Source organism: Lytechinus pictus, chromosome 4 (assembly GCF_037042905.1).
Source record: "Lytechinus pictus isolate F3 Inbred chromosome 4, Lp3.0, whole genome shotgun sequence".
Classification (NCBI taxonomy): domain Eukaryota; kingdom Metazoa; phylum Echinodermata; class Echinoidea; order Temnopleuroida; family Toxopneustidae; genus Lytechinus; species Lytechinus pictus.
In genome coordinates, this window is record NC_087248.1 from 18,236,799 (window position 1) to 18,259,215 (window position 22,417).

The 22,417-nt window shown below is 36.3% G+C and overlaps 2 protein-coding genes across 6 annotated transcripts in view; both read left to right on the top strand.

Annotated features, from left to right (window-relative positions):
- Positions 1-4,995: 4,995 nt before the first annotated feature.
- Positions 4,996-17,063, top strand: LOC129258905 (glycoprotein endo-alpha-1,2-mannosidase-like). Of its 5 annotated transcripts, XM_064098540.1 has the most exons (5): positions 5,066-5,168; positions 7,483-7,671; positions 9,679-10,668; positions 11,266-11,375; positions 13,731-17,063. In XM_064098540.1, the coding sequence occupies exons 3-5, from the start codon at positions 9,978-9,980 to the stop codon at positions 14,424-14,426; spliced, it is 1,497 nt and encodes a 498-aa protein (XP_063954610.1). In that variant the 5' UTR covers positions 5,066-5,168; positions 7,483-7,671; positions 9,679-9,977; the 3' UTR covers positions 14,427-17,063. The 5 variants fall into 5 exon arrangements, with proteins under 5 accessions (XP_063954608.1, XP_063954610.1, XP_063954611.1 ...); XM_064098538.1 differs by lacking the exon at positions 7,483-7,671 and having other exon boundaries at positions 4,996-5,168; XM_064098541.1 differs by lacking the exon at positions 7,483-7,671 and having other exon boundaries at positions 9,773-10,668.
- Positions 17,064-20,971: 3,908 nt separating this feature from the next.
- The window catches only part of LOC129258904 (polyphosphoinositide phosphatase-like), a 42,681-nt gene continuing 41,235 nt past the window's right edge, over positions 20,972-22,417 (top strand). The window contains exon 1 of the mRNA XM_064098543.1: positions 20,972-21,123. The gene's annotated coding sequence lies outside the window, so the exon portion shown is untranslated. The remainder of the gene's footprint in view (positions 21,124-22,417) is intronic.

Below are 22,417 nucleotides of genomic sequence, written 5' to 3' on the forward strand. Positions count from 1 at the left end.
TAGAACACATTTTCAATGAATTACCTTCAAACATATTTTATTCGTCCAATTAAGTAAACATACAGCATTTTTGTTCATGAAATGATGTAATATCTCACGAAAATGCATAAAAATAGAAGTTATTATTTATCATAAATTTCAGAAATATCCCGCATACAGCGTATTATAAAAGATGGGCGATATAAAAGAAGATGTAGGCCTACTAACATCATCTTCATGGTCATTCAACTTTCTTCTTCTTCGATTTAACAATATAATTTGCACCATTTCATTTATTAGAGCCCTTATTCTAGTTGCCCCCATAAATTTCGAAATTTCAAAGTTTATCATATTGAATTTGCCAAAAAATGACATATTGTATGTTTGCGAAAACGAGCGGAAATCAAGTTCCACGGGAAAAGATCTCCAAATAGTTTGATTCTTATTCTTTTTCTTTTTGAGTTTCAAGATTACTTTTAGTCAGAGTAGTATCCCAAAGGAAGCCCCCTGTCTGCACCGGAGAGACACCGAAAGATATACTTAAAAAATGGGAGAGTAAAGATTGAGGAAAAGAAAAGGAAAGAAAGGAGGAAGGAAAAAAAAGAAACGAATAGAAAGAAGAAAAAAAGTAACGAGTTGGCAGTAATAGTCATTGGCGGCGGAAGCCAAAAAAATTAGGGGGGGGGGTCGACCTGAAATTTTTGGGCTGGACACAGGTAAAAAATTTGTCAAGCAGAAAAAAAAAGGTTATCAACCTAAATTTTAGGAGGGGATTACCAACATTTTTTGACAAGCAAAAAAAAAAAAGGCGTTCAACCTAAATTTCAGGGGGGGGGGCCACAAACATTTTAGGGGGTTCACGTGAATTTAGGGGGGACGCAGGAAAAAAAATTGACAAGCAAAAAAAAAAAAGTTATCAACAAAAAATTTAGGGGGGACCGTCCCCCCACACCTCAAATTTAGGGGGGGGACAGGTCCCCCCGCCCCCCCCCCCCGCTTCCGCCGCCTATGGTAATAGTCAAATATGACTGGTCGCCATTATACCCAACAAACATAACAGAAGGCGGTCCTTGGGCCCCCTTTCGTGCAATCAGCCCCTGGACTGAACTTCGACGCAAGGCCTTGCTTCGAAGTTGTTGACGCCCTCTGGTGGCGAAATGTGAGGAAAAAACAAAACAACTTACTTGTCTTAGGCGCTAGCTTAGCAGAAGTTTATAATAAAAGAAGGGTATACTGTATAGGCTGAACTGCACTGGCTGAGCTGAGCTATATAATTGGTCGGCCGTTCTGTAGTATGAGGCGCCGAATGTACCATTATTATATAGAACAATTATTTGTTATATAATCATTATTTATTAAATAATAACTATTATTTATATATAATTTACATTTTATTTGTAAATAACTACTATTATATAAAATATCATTTCTAATTATTTATATATAATTCCAAGTAATACTTCATTATTTGTAAATAATAATAGTTCGACATTCCATTATTTATAAATAATGATTATTTGTTTTTCATTATTTATAAATAATGATTATTTGTTTTTCATTATTTATAAATAATGATTATTTGTTTTTCATTATTTACAAATAATGATTATTTGTTTTTCATTATTTATAAATAATGATTATTTGTTTTTCATTATTTATAAATAATGATTATTTGTTTTTCATTATTTATAAATAATTTGTTGAGTTTTCCATTATTTATAAATAATGATTATTTGTTAAATAATGAAAACGTCTACTTCATTATTTATAAATAATTTTTTCGAGTGCACCATTATTCTCATTATTTATAAATAATCATTATTTAATGTTCGAGTTTTCCATTATTTATAAATAAAGATTATTTGTTAAATAATGAAATATCTACTTCATTATTTATAAATAATAATTTTGTTTCAATATCCCATTATTTATAAATAATCATTATTTATAAACAATTTTTACAGTTTGCCATTATATACAAATAATCATTATTTATATACAAATAACCATTATTTATTAAATAATGCCATTATTTATTAAATAATGCCATTATTTATTAAATAATGGAAAACTCGCTATAACATGCAAATGTGGGACCGCCCATGATATGAATATTCATGATGCGATTTCCTTTTTCGTGATTTTTCTTCACAAATTTTTGTCCATTTCCTCTTCATAATGACATTTCTTGAAGCAATTTTCTAGGGATATGGTCTGATTGTAATATTCTTCATTTTCTATATAACCTTGTCTTCGTAGAAATATCAAAAAGTGTAATTTTATACGATTTTTCCTACAGTTCACAATCCCCATAGGCGCGCGTGTATCGTAGGGACAACCGGTGAATCGACGGAGTGCTCTTCATCGAAATACTACGTTGGTTGGTCCCCGGAAGTGGCGGGCGGAATTTAGCCCGAATCCTCGATGGAAGTCGATCAAGTGCATATGAGCTGAGAGAGTGAAATATCAGTGTACTTGTACAGGCCCTTCTACTTTTTATAAATATTTATTGTTGCTTTTTTTGTTAAGTTAATTTTTCCTGGTGTAGAGATAAGTTTCAGTTCTAATAATGCACTTCAAATACATTTTGGAGTGTCTGTTTGAGGCGTTTGGGGCGATTTCACCCTGGCCCCAAAATGCTCGCAACGACAATACGGGGCCATGGTGACCCCTAAATTTTTAAAAACTTATTTTTCTATTGAAAATTATCACAAAATTCACCAAAAGTGTGCACGAAAGCCTTCGTATTTCACTTTTAAAACTCCAAAAAGTGCCCAAATGACAAGCTTGGTCGCTTCGCTGTGTCGCTTTCAACTTGAGAACGTTTACGCGTAGCTGCTTCCCCCCCACCCCCCTCCTCCGAAAGAAATTCTGTATACGGCCATGCTCTAATAAAAGAGCCTGGCACATTGATTTATGTATACTTCATTTTCATTATTTTTATCTCATTATCATCATGGCCTTACGCAGAATTTTTTCCGGGGGGGGGGGGGTGGGGGGAGCAGGATGCGCGCGTAAACTCATAAAAATCTTAAAAAAGCGAAGCGACCAAGCTTGTCATTTGAGCTTGGTCGCCTCGCTGTCTCGCTTTCAAGATTTTTTTGAGAAACTTTACGCGCGTCCTAGCTGCTCCCCCCCCCCCGGTAAAAATTCTGTGTAAGGCCATGATGATAATGTGATAAAAATAATGAAAATGAAAAGTACATATAAATCAATGTGCCATATGCTCTTTTGAGCATGGCCGTTCACAGAATTTCTTTCGGGGGGTGGGGGCAGACGCGCGTAAACGTTCTCAAGTTGAAAGCGAGACAGCGAAGCGACCAAGCTTGTCATTTGGGCTTGGTCCCGTGGCTGTCTCGCTTTCAAGATTTTTTTGAGAAAGTTTACGCGCGTCATGCTCCGGCCCCGGCCCCCCTGGAAAAAAATTCTGCGTAAGGCCATGTTGATAATGAGATAAAAATAATGAAAATGAAGTATACATAAATCAATGTGCCAGGCTCTTTAGAGCATGGCCGTATACAGAATTTCTTTCGGAGGAGGGGGGGGGGAAGCAGACGCGTAAACGTTCTCAAGTTGAAAGCGACACAGCGAAGCGACCAAGCTTGTCATTTGGGCACTTTTTGGAGTTTTAAAAGTGAAATACGAAGGCTTTCGTGCACACTTTTGGTGAATTTTGTGATAATTTTCAATAGAAAAATAAGTTTTTAAAAATTTAGGGGTCACCATGGCCCCGTATTGTCGTTGCGAGCATTTTGGGGCCAGGGTGAAATCGCCCCAAACGCCTCAAACAGACACTCCAAAATGTATTTGAAGTGCATTATTAGAACTGAAACTTATCTCTACACCAGGAAAAATTAACTTAACAAAAAAAGCAACAATAAATATTTATAAAAAGTAGAAGGGCCTGTACAAGTACACTGATATTTCACTCTCTCAGCTCATATGCACTTGATCGACTTCCATCGAGGATTCGGGCTAAATTCCGCCCGCCACTTCCGGGGACCAACCAACGTAGTATTTCGATGAAGAGCACTCCGTCGATTCACCGGTTGTCCCTACGATACACGCGCGCCTATGGGGATTGTGAACTGTAGGAAAAATCGTATAAAATTACACTTTTTGATATTTCTACGAAGACAAGGTTATATAGAAAATGAAGAATATTACAATCAGACCATATCCCTAGAAAATTGCTTCAAGAAATGTCATTATGAAGAGGAAATGGACAAAAATTTGTGAAGAAAAATCACGAAAAAGGAAATCGCATCATGAATATTCATATCATGGGCGGTCCCACATTTGCATGTTATAGCGAGTTTTCCATTATTTAATAAATAATGGCATTATTTAATAAATAATGGCATTATTTAATAAATAATGGTTATTTGTATATAAATAATGATTATTTGTATATAATGGCAAACTGTAAAAATTGTTTATAAATAATGATTATTTATAAATAATGGGATATTGAAACAAAATTATTATTTATAAATAATGAAGTAGATATTTCATTATTTAACAAATAATCTTTATTTATAAATAATGGAAAACTCGAACATTAAATAATGATTATTTATAAATAATGAGAATAATGGTGCACTCGAAAAAATTATTTATAAATAATGAAGTAGACGTTTTCATTATTTAACAAATAATCATTATTTATAAATAATGGAAAACTCAACAAATTATTTATAAATAATGAAAAACAAATAATCATTATTTATAAATAATGAAAAACAAATAATCATTATTTATAAATAATGAAAAACAAATAATCATTATTTGTAAATAATGAAAAACAAATAATCATTATTTATAAATAATGAAAAACAAATAATCATTATTTATAAATAATGAAAAACAAATAATCATTATTTATAAATAATGGAATGTCGAACTATTATTATTTACAAATAATGAAGTATTACTTGGAATTATATATAAATAATTAGAAATGATATTTTATATAATAGTAGTTATTTACAAATAAAATGTAAATTATATATAAATAATAGTTATTATTTAATAAATAATGATTATATAACAAATAATTGTTCTATATAATATTGGTACATTCGGCGCCTCATAGTTCTCAGGCCACTCTTCATGCCACACTGAAACTTGCTGACAGAAAGTCGACAAACTGGAGGCCGAACGCTCATCAAAAAGTGTGATATTTATGGGTAGATATCAATTATTTTCATGTGTAGTCCCACGTATTCAAATTATGTGCGTCAGATCGATGCGCAGACGTGAACACCGCCCTGCCTAACCCAGAGAGCTCCCGTCCGCGCAGCGGGCGGGAGCTCTCTGGGTTACGCCCTGCCTAGACCACTCACACGTACCGGTATTGCGAGGTTATTAGTATTAGTATTACTATTAAAGGTCAAGTCCACCCCAGGAAATTGTTGATTTGAATCGATAGAGAAAAATCAAACAAACATAGCGCTGCAAATTTCATCGAAATCGGATGTAAAATAAGAAAGTTATGACATTTGTAAAATTGTAAGTTAAGCTTATTTTTTCACAAAACAGTTTGAGTAAATGCACAACTCAGCGATATGCAAATGAGAGAGTCGATGATGTCCATCACTCACTATTTCTTTTGTTTTTTATTGTTTGAATAATACAATATTTCAATTTTTACAGGTTTGACAATAAGGACCAACTTAACTTAACCATAAACTGTTAAAATAACGGTAATTCCGCATGTTCAGGGAGAAATAAAACTTTGTTTCACTTGACAAGGAGAAGAAAATTAGAATATTTCATATTTCATATAATAAAATACAAAAGAAATAGTGATTGGGTGACGTCATCAGTCTGCCAATTTGCATACCGACCAGGATGTGCATATAACTGTTTTGTGAAATTAAGCGAAACTTTAAAATGTCATAACTTTCTTATTTTACATCCGATTTTGATGAAATTTTCAGTGTTTTGCTTGTTGGATTTTTTTCATTTTTTTCAAATCAACTTTTTGTTGGGGTGGACTTGTCCTTTAATTAGTATACTAATAGGGTGTCTGGAGAAAAAAATTATTTTTCTTATTTCAAGAAAATATCACATTTTCTTTGTGAATTTGAAGAGAAATAACCTTCAGACTGACAGAAATGTAACATTTTTGAAAAAATCAAATTATTGAATATTGGCTGCAAAAAAGAAGAATGAAATTAGGTAAATTTTCAGCATTTCTCTGCCATAGACTGTGTAGTTAAGAAATGGACACACACAAATCCAAATTTTTAGCTTCCGAGAGCTGCTATAAATTTATTATTAATGCCAAAAACTTGTCCATAAAGAGTCCAATAGTGAATAGGATTTTTTATGCTCTATCTGATGGTATGATTTTTATAAAGATTTGGAAACCAGATCACAATGAATAACTGCGACAAAGTGAAACTGAAAAAAATTGTGCATAACAGAAATTTCATTTTCCCATAGAAAACGCATGGAGAAATGGCAATCTCAACACACACAAAAATAAGGGTTTGCAATTTATCTCTAAATCCTTATTTAAAATGATCATATAAACTTGTCCTTACTGTCAAAAGAAGCCCCTGGATTTTCTCTTTCCATACATGCCAAACACAAGTTAATAATCAAATCAGATCACATTTTCTAGTAGCCTGAACTTCCCCGAAAAAATGTGCCAAAAATGTGACACTTTTCATTGTGGCTTCAGACACCCTAATACTAACCTCGCACCACGATCCGCGTTTGGCAGTGGATTTCTAACTAGTGGGTCGCGCGTGCTAGGATCTCACTTTTTGGGTCCACAACACACGACTTCTATGGCTTGATTTTTCTGTGCGTGGCGGCATGTAATGAACCCTTGGGTGTGCCTAGACCAAAAGCTTCGGTCTCTGCAGTGTAGTCATGGTAGTGTTATGTTGGTTGTTCCTCTGAACTACATGTACGTTGGCTCCACTCACCAAATACAGAGACCGAAGTTCTAGCGCGATCTGTACTTACAGGGGACTCAATGGCCATATGTTTATGTACTTAATTTAAGTTTTATCCGAACTTAAGTCTATTGGAGTGGAGTCTAGTGGAGCGTTGTGGCCCAGTGGATTAGTCTTCGGACTTTGAAACAGAGGGTCGTGGGTTCGAATCCCAGCCATGGCGTAATTTCCTTCAGCAAGAAATTTATCCACACTGTGCTGCACTCAACCCAGGTGAGATGAATGGGTACCTGGTAGGAAGAAATTCCTTGAATGCTTTGAGCGCCTAGGCAGCTTAGCTAAAGCCGGGGTAATAATAATAGCAGGGCCCGCTGGGAGAACAGTTTTCGGAACTGAAGCGGCTTCCCTGGGTAAATATACCTGTATTATTATTATTATTATTATTATTAAGTTCGGATAAAACGGGGAAGTGAAGATGCGTGACAGCCGAAGTAAGCCACTGTTTTTCCCTGTTTTGGTGCATTTCAGGCCAAAACGGAATAATAATCTCTATTTTGGTACAATTCTTCTTCAATATTTTTATGAAATAAAGGATTAAAGACATAAATCGATGTGCCCCGTCGGGGGGATTTTGCATTGTTCACCCCCTAATGGTGGCTGCACGATAGCTACCTCGGGCAAAGTTCGTGCAGGCTTCACTCCACTTCACTACCGCTACACTACGCTCCACCTACCCGAACTTCGGGACGGTGAACCAGTTCGGATATACCGAGTGACAAAGGTGAGATGGAATGATGGTTTATTGTAAAAATTACAGAAAAAAATATAACGAGAAAGATAAATAGCTTAATATCTTACTCTACACCTTATTTCACTCCGTGTCCATCCTCCGGTTATCCTCAAAATTGGTGATTTTGGGCCAGTATCAAATTCCTCACACGTATTATTCACCGCCGATTTCAAAACATTGTGTGCAACAAACGTAGAGGGCAGCAACACACATCAGTGTTGCTATTACTATTAGGAAGGTCCACTCGATACGCGCATACAATGTTTTGAAACCAATTTCGGGAGGTGTGTGGTCTCTTTGACCAATCAGAGTGCAGTATTGTTTTGGAGCTGCTAAATGTACTTGGCCAATGAAACGTGTGACCTGCGATTACACCTATTCCCATTTTTTAACTTGTACCATTTTAAAGCATAAATATATATATATTCAGCTTTATCATGATCTAAAAATCATTTTGGCTCAAACAAAAAATTAAGTGTAAAAATAACTTTTGTCAGGTGGAAGTAATTATCTTGTACCATGCTTTAGATCAAAAGTTTCACCTTCATTGCAAAATCTTCAAATAAATTCAAACACATGACCTGAAAGAATTATTCTTCTTCTTAACAATGATACCAAAATCATGAATTTTGATATATTTAGAGCAGCAATGACTGAATTTAAAGAGGTGTTTAGGTCCCATCAAGCTTGTTACATATAGGTATATATGCAAAGCTACTCTATTATCATGAATATCACTTTAGTGAATGAAGCTTCTTTTTGAGGACTTGCCTACTGATTGTTATCCAATTATTTTGGCAGGAGGCTGCCGTCAATCCATTTCAGTTTGATACTAGGCCTATTTGATACTGTCAGAAGTATTCTGGGATGAGTTAGTTGGTAGAGGTTAGCAGTTAATCACTATTTTTGTGATTATTCGTGTGCAAATAATGTATGCCCCTCATACCTAGGATTGATAAAAAGGTAATGTTATACGAGTAAACCATGAACAATAGTAACAATTAGCTAGGAAGGCGATAATTTAGAAAGCCCCTCGTTTGTCATTAATAATAGATCTACATTAAAACAATCCTCGACATGAACCTGCCAAAATAGATTTTTGTGCTGAGAAGTGTTCTTAGACATTAACTTGTCTGCAATGTAAAGACTGCATGAAAACAAAATTGATCGCATGAAATTCATTGTGCGAGCCCATTTCTTTGGCTTCACTTGGCCTTTGCACTTTATGCGCTACAATTCGAGTTTCGTCAAAAGCCAAACCACTGAAATGATCTGAGAATGCAGCAAAAATTAAACAAAAGAAACTTACAGAATTTTGGAATTATTAATATTTTTAGCATTGTTTCGAAGTTCGAACGATAGTCTGTGATTCTATTTGGTATGGCATTAAGTTTATATATTTTTAGGGCAAGACAACCTTTTAGATGGGCACATATGGGCATTTTCACGGTAACTGATGTTGCAAACTCCCATCATTTGTTGTTTTAGAGATAATCATACACACAATGAAAAGTGTGTAAAATTGTGCCGTGTAACGTCAGTTACCGTGAAAATGCCCATATGTGAAAAGCACAAATTTGAAGAAGAAAAAAATTTATATATCAAAGGCCAATAATGCTTATTGTAACCCACTCTTCACCTGCATCGCACAATGTTACTTTTCTCCTTTGCAGGGTTCTTGCCACTTTGAGAATCACAGAAGTAAGGAAATAGCTAAACATGTGTAGCAAAATAATCCAACAGGGGCCGCGGAACCGGGGGGGGGGGGGGGCTGGGGGGCTTCAGCCCCCCCACTTTTTTCCAAAACCGTGTACAAAAACGTAAAAATGACCATATGATTGTGATTTTTAGCATGGTCAGCCCCCCCACTTTTGGCTCAGCCCCCCCACTTTGAAAACCGTTCCGCGGCCCCTGTCCAATGCAGCTCAGACAGTGACTATTACAATAATAATTCATTGATTAATCTTGATTATTATTTATTCTATTTCTTACCTTCAGGATTCTTGCTACTTTACCTCAAAGCACAAAGTAGATAAATTTGTTTCTATTCTAACAAGAGAACTGTTGTTTCTGGCATGCCAAACCCATCTAGACTGCTGAAATCTGTAATTCCGGATTGCTGTGTACATATACAACAAATACCGAGCTTCAAATGGCAACAGGTTACAAGATTCCTCGAAGTCATTAGCATCAGCTTTAATTGGAGAGATATCTGAGAGTTCCTGGGACTTACAGCCAATTTAGCCAAAGCCCGTGTATGTGTCCAGAGTGTTCGTACATTGAAGCAACAGGGAATTATGGCTCTCTGTAGGAATCGGAAGGTTTGCAGGGTTGTCAGTGCAGTCATTGTCATCACTTTCCTCGGAGGCTGCTTCATGGCGATTTCCAACCTCATGACGGTGGATTCTGACGGGGAGATAGAGGCTGCCCGAAATGTTGTGCAATATGTCAAGAAAGAGGGCACCCTTCAAAGAGACGAGAGTCATGATTACAATGTCAGAGAGCACCTGAAGGGTCATTCTGACAAAGAACAGTCTCTGCAGGAGAAGAGTAAGATCTTACAGATTCATGAGGTTGTTGCCAAAGGCAAGAACAAAACGCACAGATCCGGCGAGGCTGTCAAACTACTTGAGACATTAGCTAAGAAGGAAAATACAGCCAACAGAACTGATGCCAAGATCTCGGCCATAAACCAGGAGCAGAATTTAGCCTGGGATGATCCTGCCACGTGGCCCCCTCCAAACTACAACCTTCATGCATTCTATTACCCGTGGTATGGCACCCCGGGGTTTGATGGTACGTACCTCCACTGGAATCACCCGCTCCTCCCACACTGGGACAAGAATGAGGCAAAGAATTGGCCCTCCGGCAGTTGGAAACCTCCCGGGGAGATTGGAGCCAACTTCTATCCCCAGCTAGGACCCTATAGCTCCCGGGACCCTGCTGTCATTGAGGACCACATGAAGCAGTTAAGACTAGCAGGCATAGGTAAGTTAAAGTTCCAGTCTTAATTCTGTACACCTGTACTTGTCAGTCTCAAAGCAGAAGTCCATTCAAGTTCAAGTTTCTTTTCATCCTAATAGAAAAATTTTATTGAAAATTTGGTGAAAAAATCTTTTGTCAGAGGATATTGAAACAAAATTATGGAATTTTCAATGATTTACCTTTCAGACAGCAATACCAGCTTAAAATTATTTACCTAGATAGTGTAGTAGGTTTCATGGTACACCATGTATCTTTCTTGGGCAAGTGTTGGTCCTGAAATACTTGCCCAAGAAGGATACATGGTGTACCGTGAAACCTACTACACTATTCTTCTTCGCCATGGAAACCTTCAAAAGTTAGATTTACCTAGAAGCAGTCATTATAATGATACCTTATTCCATACACCCATGAAAGAACTACATTTACAGTACAGTATTAGCCATGATTCAAAATTGCAATTTATTGAAAGGGGAATTCCACAGCAACAATAATTGATTTAAAATAAAAAGAGACAAAAAATGAAGTATGTAATTAATTGTGTTTGTTTTACAATTCATTGAGGCAACCTTTCCTTCTTGACATTTCCATTCAATGTTATAGGGGTGATATCGATGTCGTGGTATCCAGCAGGCCTAGCAGACGATCAAGGGAAACCTATTGATGATATGATGCCTACGTATCTCAACATAGCTCACAAATATGGGATCAAGGTGCGTACGTTCTAAACCCTACTCTTGTCCTCTTTGAAGGAATGCTTTCGGAGGGGGGGTGGGGGTAATCCACTGAAAATAGAATTTTAATTAAAAAGAGAAAATTCAGACAAGCATAGTGTTATGATTTGTTTTCCCAGTGTTTGCGATTTAAGAAATCTATTGAATATGCCTATGTACTGTATGTGAACAAGGTCTCTCTAAAAATAAAACAAAGAAGGAATGACCCTTGTTTATAATCATTTAGATTTCAATGAGCATGTCCCAAAATGTCTTGATTGCTGGAAAGCATATATTTTGTTGTTGGAAAATAACCATTGCTGGTCTTCTTTATTCATCAAACAAAATATATTCACAGTGCTAACATTTGCCTCCATTTCTGGAGGGAAATACATGGTTTTCTGGATTTCACATTTTCTTCTTTCTGTAAACGATATCTTAATAGGTTTGCTCTATTTGCTCTATTTCTATAAATTATGAAAATTGATTTTCATTAAATACCTTTCAGCTAGACTTGGTCATGGTGAAATACCATAATCCATTATGAATCATATTAGTATTTTGCGTAATTTTTTTCCTGTTACAGTGTTCAAAGTAAAACAGGGACAGCACTAAATTCATGCTGATGAAATTTCTTTGAGAGTACTTAAAGGAGAATGAAACTCTTGGAGCAAGTTAGCTTTTGTGAAAGCAGAAAAATCAAAGAATAAGATCAACAAAAGTTTGAGTAAAATAGGACTAGCAATAGAAGAGTTATGAGCATTTGAATGTTGAGATCACTAATGCTATGGAGATCCTCTCATTGGCAATGCGACCAAGATCTATGATGTCACAGATGAACAACTCTCCCCTTTTGGACACTGAAAATATACCCCAAAACATCTCTTTTTGCTCATTCTAATCATATGACAAACGATTCATCAATGATATAATGTTGTGAAACCTCTGTACTTGTCCTCTCATAAAGAGAACACCTCACCTTGTAATAGACTCTATAAAAGTGAGAATATAAGTGAAATAAGTACTAAAGTAATGAGGGAGTTGTACGTGTGTGACATCACAGATCTTGGTCACATTGCCAATGGGAGGATCTACATGGCATTAGTGATCTCAATATTCAAATGCTCATAACTTTCTTATTCATTCCATCTTCCTCAAACTTTCAACAATATGTTTCTTTGATTTTTCTCTTTGATATGGATTGCAGCTGGTTTCAAGGGTTTCATTCTCCTTTAACATTCCTGGGGTAGTTTTCCTATTACTAGTAATTTTATATATTTTGTATTGGTTTTTATTGTCTCACCTGCATAGCAGAGTGAGACTATAGGCGCCGCTTTTCCGACGGCGGCGGCGACGGCGGCGGCGGCGTCAACACCAAATCTTAACCTGAGGTTAAGTTTTTGAAATGACAGCATAACTTAGAAAGTATATGGACCTAGTTCATGAAACTTGGCCATAAGGTTAATCAAGTATTACTGAACATCCTGCCTGAGTTTCATGTCACATGACCAAGGTCAAAGGTCATTTAGGGTCAATGAACTTAGACCATGTTGGGGGAATCAACATCAAAATCTTAACCTAAGGTTAAGTTTTTGAAATGTCATCACAACTTAGAAAATATATGGACCTAGTTCATGAAACTTATACATAAGGTTAATCAAGTATCACTGAACATCCTGCATGAGTTTCACATCACATGATCAAGGTCAAAGGTCATTTAGGGTCAATGAACTTTGGCCGAATTGGGGGTATCTGTTGAATTACCATCATAACTTTGAAAGTTTATGGATCTGATTAATGAAACTTGGACATAATAGTAATCAAGTATTACTAAACATCCTGTGCAAGTTTCAGGTCACATGATCAAGGTCAAAGGTCATTTAGGGTCAATGAACTTTGGCCAAATTGGGGTATTTGTTGAATTACAGCCATAAATTTGAAAGTGTGTTGGTCTAGTTCATAAAACTTGGACATAATAGTAATCAAGTATCACTGAACATCCTGTGCGAGTTTCAGGTCACATGATCAAGGTCAAAGGTCATGTAAGGTCAAAGAACTTTGGCCACGTTGGGGGTATTTGTTGAATTGCCATCATATCTCTATAAGTGTATTGGTCTAGTTCATAAAACGTGGAAATAAGAGTAACCAAGTATCACTGAACATCTTGTGCGAGTTATAGTAGTTTTCAAAATCAGCACTGCTGCTATATTGAATCGCGTGATGCAGGTGAGACGGCCAGAGGCATTCCACTTGTTGAATACTCTTATCACATGGCACATGAGTATTTTCTTTACTGCATTTTAGGTTTAGCTGATACATGTATTTAATGATTTCATATCCATTTTATTATTGCAGATAACCTTTCACAGTGAACCATACAAAGGTCGATCCGAGGTCACATTTCGTGATGATGTCAGGTACATCATCGATAACTATGGCTCCCACCCAGCTTTCTATCGCTACAAGTTTAAAGGTCGACATTTACCAATGTTCTACGTATACGACTCGTATCATACCAGTTCTTCGAGCTGGGCGCGGCTCTTCGGCATCAATGACGAACTGAGTGTGAGAAACTCTATATACGATGGAATTTTCCTTGGTTTGTACCTGGATGCGCAGCATCGATCCGATATCCTGGAAAGTTTATTTGATGGCTTCTACACCTATTTCGCAAGTAGTGGTTTCACGTACGGTTCCCGCTGGAAGAACTGGAAACTTCTCGCGGACTTTGCACAAAAGCGCAACCTTCTGTTTGTTCCGAGTGTCGGACCGGGATACGTAGACACACGGATTAGACCGTGGAATGACATGAATACAAAACATCGTGCTAACGGCGACTACTATGAAAGGTCCTTGCAAGCTGCGACAAAAGTCAAACCAGACATCATCTCTGTGACTTCCTTTAATGAGTGGCACGAAGGGACACAGATAGAAAGAGCTGTACCAAAGAAGTTGACAAACTTTACTTATCTGGATTACGGTCCAGATGGTCCTAATAAATATCTTTTGCTGACACAGAAGTGGTCCAAGACTTTCAAAGGAAAAGGCTGATGGTATTATCTTAATAATAAACAGGCTCCACAGTATTTAAGTAACTGCTTGAATCTGTATACACCAACTAGAGCACTTAGATCGGCCAGTGATCACCCTCGCCTCACATATTCATTAACTCGTACATTAGCTGGTGACAGAACTTTTACGGTGTCGGCTTCAAAATCCTGGAACGACCTGCCACTAATAATTAGACAGTCTCCAACATAAGCAATTTTCAAAAAGTCATTAAAAACTCATCTCTCTCGTACTTTGTAGTTTTTAAAATATTACATTTAATTAATTCATTGTAAGCGCTTTGGGCCTAATGGGAAAAGGGCAGTACAAATAACAAGTAATAATGATAATAATAATAATAATCTTACGTTTTCTCCTAATACCGTTTGTCTCAACAAGAGTGAGAATTCAAATCAGAATGTAATACGGTAAGGAGTTTATTCAGATAATTGATCTGCACAGAACCTATGCAGGTCTCTTAGTTTCAGAATCTTCCCTCATATTTTGTAAAGCTCACTCTTCCCCAGTCCAGGTCTGGAGACAGCTTGTTATCAAGGGGCAAATTAAAGGGTCACATAGCAATAAAAAATGAAATGCACCGCAATGCAACTCCTAAAATCAAATGCGTTGATTTTCAACCAATCAGAGCAGACATTTCACGACAAGTGATTTTGTGTGTGTGTGTGTTCAAAAGCATTCCCGCAGCAATAGATCCTGGATCATTCTAAATATAAGGTTCTATTTGATCCGAGAGGCTAGGGGATGAAGCTTTCCACACAAGCAGGTGCATAGTGCCATCATTTTCAACGTAAACCTGTAAACATGATGATTTTTAAAGCAGCCCACCTCATATTTTTCATGTTATTGTAAGATTTCCTGTGAGCTGAAAATATTAATTCCACAGCTTATCTGTTTACAGTACCATGATGGTTATTTACCTGATTGCATTAAGAATAGTTTGAATGCACCTTACCATACACATCAGTCTATGCCGCCTCATTTAATAGGAATACTTTTTAATAGCATTTTTTCACGTAGATCAACATACTCGGTTATCCCATTTTATGTAATCTGATATGAGATCAGAAGAAATAAAAGGCAAAAATACACTGAGTGTTTAGAATGCAGATTAATAGCATAGTAGCGTTAATACATCCATTTCACTTGAATCAGAATTGCGGATTTGGAGTGTCGACTAGGATCGACAGAAACAAACAAGCATTGGCAGCAGTCATCTTCCGTGGCAGGGGGAAAGGTCAAGGCTTAACCTTGCAAAAATCAAACTCTGAAGTCCTAAATTATGTTTGTGAAATATTCCCCTTGTGACGAGAAACAGGCATTTCTGAACAGTTGGGATAGTGTTGCTTGTATACCTGTATCTGATTGCTATTCTTGACACACGGACTGACAGTCGATACATTTTTTTGCATGCAGAATCAATAACGATTGCCTATTCCAACCAGTAAAATACCAAGAAGACCAAGTCTATTCAAAGACAGTAAACAGTAAAATACAAATACTACCTAATTCAGATTAAAAAACAAATCTTCATGCAATATTGTAAAATCAATTAAGGTGCTGCAATTCAAATGTACAGGTAACATGAAGGGGAAGTCCAATTGATGTCAGGTTTTGAAAAACAGAAAACGGAAAAAAAAAAAAAAAAAGTACCTATGGATTTTTGGAGAAAATTATATGGTTTTAATTTGTGATGTCACATGTGACCAAGTCCTTGTACAGTATATACATTGTGTCATTCGTGTGACATACACTCTACGTACACTATGATCTCATAGATTATTGCATTATTAATATTTTCAGTTGTAAACCTCTAGAAAATTGGACTTAATTTAAATTATATCTCGTGACATTTGGGACAGCTGCTCGGAGTGCTCGCGTGTATGTTGTATGTGGCATCACTCTTTACTCTTTATTACTAAACTAAAGGGATTTTTCTCAGATGTTCTTTATCATGTTTCACTGATAGTTCTGCTTGATGATGATGATGATGGTGGGTGATGATGATTATGATGATGATGATCAAAAGCTTTTATATTGCACCATATTTCTGTTTATGAAAATCATAGGGATGTTTGGAATAAAATTAAACTTGGTATCCTTTCCTGGAATGTATTCCCCTTTTGTAGGTGGCTAACAGGTGGCTAACAGGTTCTAATTATTAAGGTGCAATGAATTATTTGGACAGCCATGTACAATCTGTATATATTTTAGATTATAGCAAGCACACCAATGCATGCTGTAAAATGGCATTTTTTTTCTGAAGTAGGATGTAATTGGTGTTATTGATCGACATGAACATAGTGATCTTTCATACTTATTTTTATTTATGTGTGTGTTTTTACCATGAAATGTGATGAATTTGTAAATATATATTGCTTTTTTGAAATGTTGACGATACTGTGCAGTACTTTGACAAGAAGGAATGTACTCCTTTACAATGCATAATTTGACATACATATGAAATACTCTCTGTGTAATATCATATTTCAATACATTTTATCTCTTTAAATAATAGGAGATGGTTTAATTGCATATTTATATCATAAAGTAAAATTTGCCAAATTTCAAAGGTTAACATGTACAGTAAGCATGGATAATTTGTCCTTCCATTTAAATGTCAAAAAAGAAAAAAAACTCAGACCTGTTTTCAAACATTTGCCCTGTTGTACAATGTGAGCACGCCGTGGTCTAGTGGTTCTGACTCTCGCCTTTCAAACAGAGGGTCGTGGGTTCGAATCCTAGCCATGGCGTGTTTTCCTTCAGCAAGAAATTTATCCACAATGTGCTGCACTCGACCCAGGTGAGGTGAATGGGTACCCGGCAGGATTATATCCTTGATTGCACTGAGCGCCGGTGATGGTAGCTCGAGCTAAAGCCGGGGTAATAGTAGCAGCGCTTTGTATCCTCAGGCAAAAAGCGCTTTATAAACCCAGCTTCTATAATTATCATTATAACAAAAAATACATTTTGGATGATTATGGTAAGAAACATGGACATCATGAATTTATTGGATGCTGCTGAGCCCTTTCGCCATGGAAGTTACCACCTAAACCTGGTGCGAATCCAGGATCTCTTAAAGTTGGTGCTATTTGTCCCAAATATTTGACAATCCCCCCCTTCCTCCCAAATAAAAAAAAAGTTAATCACTTATTAAGATTAAGGGCATTTTGTCTACAGAAAAATATGACAAGTGAAAGAGAGAGAGAAAACATTAAGTCATTTTTACAGGGTGCACCTGTATTTTCTGCCCCCCCCCCCTGATCCGCTCCTGTCAACCAAAGTCTGGACTTCAAAATATAGCAGGACTGCAGCTCAAGTGACTTTCACATTGGCTTTCCTTGCATTCCCCATTGTCTGAATTGTGAGGATTAGTGAAGGGAAGACTGGAGTCCCTGATTCCACCGATCATTTGCAATGTATTCTCCCTGGATAAGACAAAGTTTATTGTGTCAAAAAAATTATACTTGTGCAATTGTGATTGTTTGTATCGTTAAAAGAGCAAATAGTGCTTTTTAATAGTAACTGTATGGCTCTGTCATGTTGTGTAATATTTTACTTGTAGTTCTAATTGGATTTTCATTTATATCATCAGTATTTTTGTGTTTCCTTCCTGTATTTACAGTATTATGATATTTGAAATCTACCCGATTATACATGTACGAAAGTATAACCAAGTTGTAATCATATCACATTTTCATGGAAGTTCTTGTCACCCAGTTGCGTATCAAAACTTACTGAGAGATCCCAGGTACCAGGCCCCAAGCATGGTAATGTAAGCATCACATACATTTGGTGTAAACAAAGTTTTGATATAATGGTTTTGGTTTTCGCTAATTTCATAAACCATGGCTTCATTTAGAATTATACTGAGGCCCTTGACAATAATCGTATTGTAAAACCAGATGATAGTGGTTTATAAACCCGTTGGCCCGTATTCTGAAGTCGGGTTTAACTTAAACTCGGGTTTAAAGTTGTGGTTTAAGTATGGACAGCCAATTGTTACATAAATCACTAACGGTAGAGATATCATATTTCAGCTCATTTGGCTCTCAAATCATTCATAATTGTCTAGGAAGTATATATAGATTATTATCTTCACCATCAATGAATCAGGAAAGAGCACAGTAAACATAAGAAACGTACAACTTAATAATAAAATTGATACTTTTGGCTTCCCATACTTAAACCACAACTTTAAACCTGAGTCTAAGTTAAACCTGACTTCAGAATACGGGCCATTGTAGTGAGGAATTAAATCCTAGCACAGTCTATCAAAGTTTTCTATGGACCTGCAAAGTACAGAAAGGCAAGGGTAACAAAAGTTGGACCATAACTTGAGGTAAATTTCAATGAAGGTTGTTGCCCTGAACATTGGAACAATAATAGCACATCCTGTTTATAAACAATGTTTACAAGCTTTAATTCATGGTCCAATGATGTGTTGAATTGGGGGGATCAAGGTTACACAAGTATTCAAGGTTGTATAGTGTCCTGGGCATTTGACAAATCTTAGTTTATTCTGTATACAGTATCATGCTTAAGTGCCAATATTTATCTAAAGATAGTGCTGAAATTTCATGACTTACACTTTGTTTGTGCCGTTTTGTTCATGTTTTATTCAGTGCTATATTCAAATAATGAACAGTAAATTCTACTTCTCTCATTCTGACCTGAATTATTTTATGCTTTTATTTTTATTTTGTGTAAACTCTATCTTCCAGGTACAACATATTTTTTTATTATCATTGGTCACAGCTTCCCTCTTACATGTACATGTTTAGTACAGAAGTATCCATCACTTAGTTATTCAGTCATGTTTGTATTTTTGTTTTAGTGAACTCAACCTCCCCCCCCCCTCTTCCCCTTACCAACAAAAAGAGAATCAGATGAATTTAATATTTGTGAAATCCATTTTGCTTGATAATTCTCAACCTATCCCACCTTCTTACCAATATACATGTATATTTGTTTATTATTTTTTTTTTTTGGGGGGGATGGGGCGGAACTTGTCGATACTAGTATTAGTTGTAATAAAAAATCTCATTCTATTCCACCATGTATCCAATAACAATCCCTGCCTATAATATAGCATGACAACATGGATGTAGCATTTATGATAAAATGATGAACTAAAATAATGGTTGTGCAATATATTCTTTGTATTATTTGATTAATACAGTACTTATAATACTCTGATGATTATGTTGTAAAAATGCCCAGATTGTTCTTATTTGTTTATTTTTTCTGTTTATTTGTTTGTTATTTTTAATAAACCACTGATGTGAGATTTGCACATTTGATATAAAAACTTGAAATTCTGTGTTTGTTCTTTTGTTGTGTATATATAGGCCTATACAGTATATATATATATATATATATTGTAGAGAAATGGATGAAGAGAACAATGGTAGGCGTAGCTTAAATCAAGGTTCCCCAGAGCTATCTACCCTTTGGAAAAATTGGTGATGCCGAAAAAATGTCTCTGCCGGGAATCGAACCCGGGCCCCCAGCTTTGAACGCCGGTGCCCTAACCACTAGACCACAGAGACGGGTTAGTGGCTAGGGCGACCCCGATCCGATTGACCGTCAGATAGACAGATTTTCGACACTATACCAATTATAATTTCCTTTGTCGGGTGAAGGTGGGTTTCGAACAATGACAAGCCATATATATATATATATATATATATATATATATATGACTTTTCATTGTATTAGAAAATTGGTGTCTTTGATATGTTTTGTGTATGCCCAAAGAAAAGGAGAGCGACTGTGATGTGAAATATTGAGAAAATGTCCTGAAAATATTTCTCTTCATTTCCTTTTTTTTTGGGGGGGGGGGGGAGAGGGGGAGGGTCCATGGGGTCCATAATAACATTTTCTTTATTTGGGGGATCAGTAACAAAAATAAACTGCTCTGCACAATGTTGATGGTTCAAATAAAATATATACTAATATATTTGATAAATAATTTGATATAAACACAATATCACTGCAGATCGAGCTCTAAAAACAAACTAAGTTTGAAAACTATTTTTCGGTAATAACACTCATGCTGAGAAAAAAAATGTCCGTTTATAACAAAATGTACAGACAAAATGTCAGTGTGTTAATTGTTTCTTGAGGATTGCCTGCTTTCTTGGATGGGGAATCTTGAAATTTTCATTTTTGCAAAAAGCAGCTGTTTCTCTTAAAAAGTAATTAGCCCTTTCTATTATAGACATGATTATTATACATTTGATAGGCAATTGTCCATAAAATATTTGTGCAAAAAAATAAATAAAAAAGAGTGGAATTGTCAGTTAACCCCTTTGTTCTTATGCTATTCTTTTGATTTTCCGAACGTACAAGTACTAGTACTAAAGCACTCAAACTATTATACAATCATTTGCCCATCTCGGCTTTAATACCTCCCCGCTGGCGCTGGCATGCATGCAAGGGTAAAAGAAAATACCGGTAGTCGTCTTCAGGAAAAAGCACAGGAAGCATACAAATACAATGTTTACAAACACAATTTTGACATGTTTGGCTTACCATACATTTAGCACTACGGTCGATCCAAGCTAAACCTTCCTTCTGACTGCAGACCAAAAGCTTCATTTATTCATTCTAATATTTTGGATTTGAAGAATGTTATGGTCTACTGTTAATTTTCTAGGCTAGGACCTGACTTTTATAGGTAAGCTGCAATTGTGGAAATGAAGTAGTCTTGTTTTGGCCTTCGAATCGGATCGAGTCTCTTGCCGTAGATTCTACCGGTAGTTCACCGGCGCGCTCCCGGTGTGTTTCCCGCTTGCTGCAGCGGTGAGTGTCGAGTGTAAGTGTTGACCGTGGGCGTGGTCTGCTTGAGTTGAGTGAATGAAGTTTCTGCATTTGACATGGTTGAAATTGATCTTAATGACATTTTTACGTTGTCTCCACTCCATTGAGAGCTTGCCATGCTTGACAAGACTTCCATAATAAGTCCCCTCGATCGACCTAGACAGCTGGCAGCCATCTGTTTCGAGGAGTCTTTTATTCAATTTCAAGTTTTAACATTTTTTTATTTTTTAAATTTCTCCTCGTACACAGACGGCTCGCTATCGTGCAGCCACCATTAGGTGACTTACAATGCAAAATCCCCCCGTCGGGGCTCTTCAATTTTTGTCTTTAATGAATCAAACTTTTGAAAATTAACGCTACCGAAATGCATATTAATATTCGGTTATTCCCTCTTGGCATTAATTGCCCCAAAACGGGGAAAATCAAGTTAAAAGGAACAAAAACAGTGACTTACCTCGGCTGCTGCGCAACTTTACTGCCCTGTTTCATCCGAACTTAATACACATAAACATATGGCCATTGAGTCCCCTGTACAGATCGCGCTAGAACTTCGGTCTCTGTATTTGGTAAGTGAAGCCAACGGAGTTCAGCTGAACAACCAACATATTACAGAGACCGAAGCTTTTGGTCTACCCTCGACCTCACTATAAATAAATTTGAAAAAAAGAAAATTATGGAGGTTATGATATCTTGAACTTAGTCTTAGAGTTAGACATAGATCTAAATAATATTTATTATTATAATAATTAATATAATTACGTATTAAATTTTGTTGTTGTTGTTGTTCGTTTTGGGCCTGTTTCACGCCCTAGTAGTCTCCTTGGTAGACACTTAGTGTTGAGAACTCAAAGGTAGAAAAACTGCTAGGTAATTTTTTTACCTAGTATTAAATTTTAGTATTGGTTAGATAATAATTTGTATCTATTAATTGTTTTTCAAAACGGCATTTTGTAGCATCGCTAATCGAATGTATGTCATAACGAAGCGGTTCAAGGGTCAGACCTATTGTATTTGCTTTGTTGACATTAAACGGATCGAGGGATCTACACGAGATCGGTCTGGTAAGAAACCTTACAATTTTTACATTTTATTAACCAATTTTTGGAACCTTACGCATTAGGGCTGATTAGGCGTTTGAAGGTTCAAATATC